Here is a 6,000-nt window from a genome sequence, read left to right on the forward strand (position 1 = left end):
ATACACAGATATACATTCAAACAAGAAGCTTAAATCTTAACCTATAAATACAAATTCATTAATTTGTCATTTCTAAATTTCTTTATAATTTCTTTAGTAATAGGGCAGTCACACAAGCAGCTGTTTTTTTTTTTGTGTGTGTTCCATTCACTTCCATTCATTTGTATGCAAATATACGCATGTGTAGAATGTTTCAATCTTTAGTTTTGTACTGAAGTACTAAACTGCAAATTGCTACAGCAAAAAGACATTTAACCAATAAAGGATCTAAATGACACAGATTGACCCCTCTGATGAGACTCTTAGATGTAAGAAATTCAGTTTGTCCAGATGCAGCTATATTTGAATATTTTTCAAATGTATTATTACTGAATATTTGTGATTTATTATTAGACCAGAAGCCCTTGAGTGTGACATTGTGTGTACACTAAAAGTATTACAGTATAAGGTTATAGTCCCTTCTTTCTTTCTTAGCAGTCATCTAATTTTCAGTTAAAGTTCATTTAAAAAAAACTACAACTTTAAATGTAACCTAAGGATCTCAAAATGAATAATAATTTTTCATAACATACATTATAATGCTGTGATGCTTAAATTCTCTACTAATTTTTATTTATTTATTATTATTATTACTATTATTTAATATTTCTGATTTATTATTAGACCATAACCTCTAGAGTGTGACATCATATCCACATAATTAAAAACAAATGAGACAATAAGCTTTTACTCTCATCCAGACTATCATCTATCATTGTTTAGTGTTTTTAAAGAACGCTACCCAGGCGTTAGCATGAACAGTAAAGGAAAATAGCAAGCTGCTTTAAATGCCTTATTTAATTGTGACAATTTATGCACTGCCATCAGAACCACCTTGTAGTTGTGATGCACCTTGAGATACTTACTTTAAAGTGTTCTTTGTCTGAGAACATTTGTATAAATTGAGCAATAAGTGCTCTGCCCCTCAGAGAATCTACTGATGGAATTTAAATTAAAACAGTGTGCACAAACAACACCCGTGGCACCATTTTCACACACACACACACGCACACACAAAATACCAATTCACACACAGCATTCCTCCTTGAATCACCCCTGGGTTCTCTTAACCAGTGATATAATACACATAAACATGCCCATAAATCCACTGTCATGTCCAAAAATGAGGAGTTATGTGAGGGCTCATATGCAAAGAAATGAACTTAGGCTGTCATGTGACACTTCGTAAGTCCTCTGGGCTACCTTTTAGCATGTAAATCCCAGGCTTGCAGAGATACATGGGAAAGAGGGGATTTAAAAAGAAGTGTGTGCATGTGAGAGAGAAGGGCAAAAGTAATATGTCATAGTTACTCCCATAAAAAGGGAAAAGACAAGAGAAGAGCCATAGAAAATAGTCTGAACTTGTATTAAGTCATGTCTGCAGAGCCCTAGACCTCGAACTTCACAGATGATTGGGCTTCCAGGGATGTTCTTGTGGTTTGGACTGTCTGTAATGCGTAAGGGCACAAGAAGACAAGAGTATCTGCTCTCTTAACTCACCGACACCGTGCATTTATGCATTTATGCAAACATAAATTGTGCATTTATGTTTGTGTTCAGCTTGCGTGTATGAGAGACGTACTAGTGAATGATACCTGAATCCCCCAGGAGGATCACTTGAAAGGTATTAATTTCTTTCTTTACGCTGTTTTTCTTAAACTGGACCTCAAACTAAATTGAATCATTACACTCCATGCTTGAAATTAAAACCACTACTATATCAAACACGTTAACATTTAAACAACATATTACAGCACAGTGTTTTAAAATTCAGAACTAAAGAATTGATTCCCTTTCAATTCATGATTTAAACTGAATTGTCCACAATCTACAGGACGTAGAATTAGAATCTGAATTGAATGATAGTAAAAGGAATTGACTGTATTCAAAATCAATCAATCTATCTATCTATCTATCTATCTATCTATCTATCTATCTATCTATCTATCTAATCCTCTATCTATCTAATCCCCACTGGCAAGATGGGCTTTTAATAAATCTTGGCAGTGTATGCAGCACAAACACTATTTTTATTTTAAATATGTGCTAGATGACTACATAAAACAGAGAAAATGGGATGTGACATTCCATTTTTCCAAAAATGTCAACATTCATAATGCCTCTCTGACGATCCGGCTGACATTTGATGACAAATATACAGGGATATCTGGGTGCAGGCAACACAGAGAAAGACATTGTTCATTTACATATAGTACAGACACTGTAAGAATACAAAGCTTGAAAATCAGTGAACTTATCTTTTAAGACCTAAAAGACTTTTTTCATAACTTTTGAACATTGTCTTTACATTTTTTTCTTTTCAAGGTTAAAATTAGTTATAAAAATTCCTCAAATTTCAATTCATTTTATTTCTACTTCCTTACATTCAAACTGCAATTGTGCATTCTATTTAGTTGGTTTCAAGAACAAAAAGAAATTTCCCAGGCATTTTCGGTGCAATTCTGAACAGTGTATTACCCTGTTACAACAGTGAACAGATGATGACCTCATGGCTCAAACAGTCACATTTAAGTAACTGAGAGGGATATAAAGCAGGATGTCCTGTGTGTCTCAAAGAGTAAAGGCACAGAGGCAAGCAATTACAACATAAGCCTGGATTTTGGTTAGCCATCATAATGATTTTCTAATGGCACATCCAAGTACAACACCAAAACAAGATCCCACTAAGCTTGAAGCTGTTTGTTGGAGAGAACAGAATGTTTAGTTAGTTAAAGCCCTAAACAAATGCAGCCGTCTTAACAAGACGTTCACTCTCAGGGGAGGAACATGATTCAAGTGTTTAATCAAGGCTGTTGGACAGAGGAGCAGAAGTATCCAGAACTAAAAACTTTAATCCAACCAAAGGGCTTTCACCATAAAGTAGACTAGATCTTTTATTTCATCCTTACAGTGTTTTGATAATCTCCAGGAACTCACTGATCATATTTTGTCATATTGTAAGCTGGAATATCCCATCCAGCGCATGCATGTAGTATGTCTCCAGTGTATATCTTGGCAGCAAAGAGTGGTCAGTGTCAGTATTGACTGACAGAAGTACTGGACATAAAGGTCCTGGGAAACAAACCAGACCAATATCGTATACAGTATCAGTATTCCATTTTGGAGGAAATACTGTAAACATATAGTTTAAGCTTAAAACCAAATTCCAATTGCGATTCCTAAGAATAAAATTACAATAAAACTGCACTGTTATAAGCAATCATGGATGCGTAGTCCTGGAAAATGGGCTACTACCAAGAACATAGATATTCAGAAAAAAAAAAAAAGTTCAGAGAATCCCAAGGGAAATACTGTTTCAGAACTAAAAACTAATTGCATTGCTTAGCCAACCAAGAGCTGTGCATGAACCCCAACCGACCCAACATGAAATCCAATTCCCCCAGCAAGGGTTAAACTCACCCTGGGAAACAAACCAGACCAATATCGTATAAACATATAGTTTAAGCTTAAAACCAAATTCCAATTGCCTTCCAATTGCGATTCCTAAGAATAAAATTACAATAAAACTGCACTGTTATAAGCAATCATGGATGCGTAGTCCTGGAAAATGGGCTACTACCAAGAACATAGATATTCAGAAAAAAAAAAAAAGTTCAGAGAATCCCAAGGGAAATACTGTTTCAGAACTAAAAACTAATTGCATTGCTTAGCCAACCAAGAGCTGTGCATGAACCCCAACCGACCCAACATGAAATCCAATTCCCCCAGCAAGGGTTAAACTCACAGTCACAGAGTGTAGCGCAAATTCTGAATTTAGGTCTTTGCTGGTAGACATGCTCAATCCCAAAGAGTGTTTGAAAAACCAATTAAAGAAACACAATAACAGGCAACAGAAAGGAAAATTAGTTCAGGCAGCAGACTGTGAAAACTCCTTGAATTACAAAGGTGAAACAGACAGGTAACCTAAGAAGAGAAGTAGCTTGCTCAGCATTAAACTGAAGAGATTCGCAAAAGACGATAAAAAAACACCCTATTGCCTAATACTACAACAGAAGCATATGCACTGAAAGTTAATATTATGAGGCTCCTGGAAACACTGAGGACAAAAATAATAATGCATGTTTCCCATGCAATCTATCTCAGCTGCAGCTGTTTATATATTTCTGTATTAATTTTAACAGGAGCAACAGTGTGAGACACAGCATGTACAGCAGCAATGCCACTTACCTTTGAAGGACAGGAAGACTCGTGGAGCAGAAGCGGGTGGCAGGGAAGACAAAGGGCTGCTGTGGACCGAGACAGCTGAGAACACAGAGACCAGAAGGGTCCCCAGCACCAAAGTCCCAACTCCCTGCATGATCACTTTATCCAAAGACCCACAAGAGATGTATTTGGTCCTGCATGGGAAGGGAGGGAGGGAGGGGGTGAGGATCCACTCATATATTCATGATTGAGATTTCACATAACCATTCACTTATCTTTTTATTGAATGGAAGAAAATGGAAATTGATAACAGAGATAGACTGATAAGTCAGTTTGTGTGATATCTTCACAGATATTTACACACTTCTACTTAATTGGTTGTTGGTTCCTGAATACTGCCTACCAATGGTAAAACACTGTTCTAAATTCTGTGGAAACCTTCCACTTTGTCATAATTGACTTATTATTATTAAAATATTCATAATGCATGTTGTTTTATTGTTTTAGTATAATGGCCATTTAGTTAATTGTATCAAAAAGAAATAATAATAATGATAAAAATAAAATAATTATTTTTTACATTACTTAAAATAACCAGTGAATAAACTGGTTGATCTCTGTCACAACTAATGCTTTTTTTTTATTCCACTCAAATCAAATTCATCAGCATATGACTTGCAAATGAAATTCAGTTATTATCAATAGCAGCGTCATATCCATTTTCAACAAAAATATCTCAATAATTAGTTCAAAATATCAGATTTAATCGGATTTCCGTGCCGTGTAATGGACTGATCCTCTTAAAAATAGTATATAAAAACATTTGGATAATAACTGTGCTGCTGATCTTCTGTACAAAAAAAGAATTTATGATGTACGTGACATGAAGCATGAAAACATGTTACTCATAAATGAACGCAGAACTCACCTACAAAACGTCCGTCACAAACGATCCTGTGTGTCCCAGTGTACAAATCATTTGCAATCCAGCGCAAAGAAAACGTACAGAAACCAAAACAATGCGTCCAGTCAAAAGTAACAGCATACACGTGTCCACAAAGTAGTTGCTCCTATAAACTAATTTTTGTGACTGTGATACCGCGGCAGTTCAAATTAAGTGCTCGTATCCCCTCTCGTCCGGAGTTTTTAAACGCGTCTCGTGTATTTTCGTCCACGCAGCAGCAGCAGCAGCAGCACGCTTCAGGTCCACTGACTGTCTGCTGCTGAAGTAGTCTGGCAGGTGGATGGAGCGCTGTTACTCCCCCTGGGCGGAGACTTACCTTAAAAGTAACACCCATTTATGTTTTGAACGCAATTAGGTATTGCAAATACATGCGGCGAAATCAAAACAAAAACATGAGACATGTTAGTAATGGGGGTGCAGCGCTTATCTTCACTAAATCACACGCAAACATGCGAACGACTCTCGCGTGCGCTCGCCTCGCGCTCTCACTCTCTATAATAATCACTCTGGGCGACGCCCACGCGCTACACCCGTCCACAACAGTAGCACAGTTATTTGAAGATAAAAAACTACATTTTCAGTGCATTGCTCTGAAAATAAAGGAAGCAATGTGTCTATAATTATAGGCTAATAATATCTATCTTTATTAAACATTAAGATACAACCCACTTCATAATGGAAAACGTGTCCTTTTCTGATACTAAAGTGCAAGATGACCCAAAAATATAATTTTTTTTATTAAGTACTGATGGAGAAACACAGTTTGCATAAAAATAAATTACAAAAGGAGCTTGTTTCACCTCCAGCATGGAGCAAATGCCCCCTGCATATAC

General features: G+C 36.3%; 1 protein-coding gene across 2 annotated transcripts in view; it reads right to left on the reverse strand.

Annotated features, from left to right (window-relative positions):
- The window catches only part of LOC107657805 (semaphorin-3F-like), a 52,190-nt gene extending 46,562 nt beyond the window's left edge, over window positions 1–5,628 (reverse strand). For both annotated transcript variants that reach the window (XM_016446052.1, XM_016446060.1), the window contains exons 1-2: window positions 5,132–5,628; window positions 4,228–4,397 (exon numbers count right to left, since the gene is read on the reverse strand). In XM_016446052.1, coding sequence (XP_016301538.1) covers window positions 4,228–4,357 — 130 coding nt within the window. In that variant the 5' untranslated portion in view covers window positions 4,358–4,397; window positions 5,132–5,628. The remainder of the gene's footprint in view (window positions 1–4,227; window positions 4,398–5,131) is intronic.
- Between the last annotated feature and the right edge of the window lie 372 nt (window positions 5,629–6,000).

Source organism: Sinocyclocheilus anshuiensis, unplaced genomic scaffold, assembly GCF_001515605.1.
Source record: "Sinocyclocheilus anshuiensis isolate Anshui unplaced genomic scaffold, SAMN03320099.WGS_v1.1 scaffold2171, whole genome shotgun sequence".
NCBI lineage: Eukaryota > Metazoa > Chordata > Actinopteri > Cypriniformes > Cyprinidae > Sinocyclocheilus > Sinocyclocheilus anshuiensis.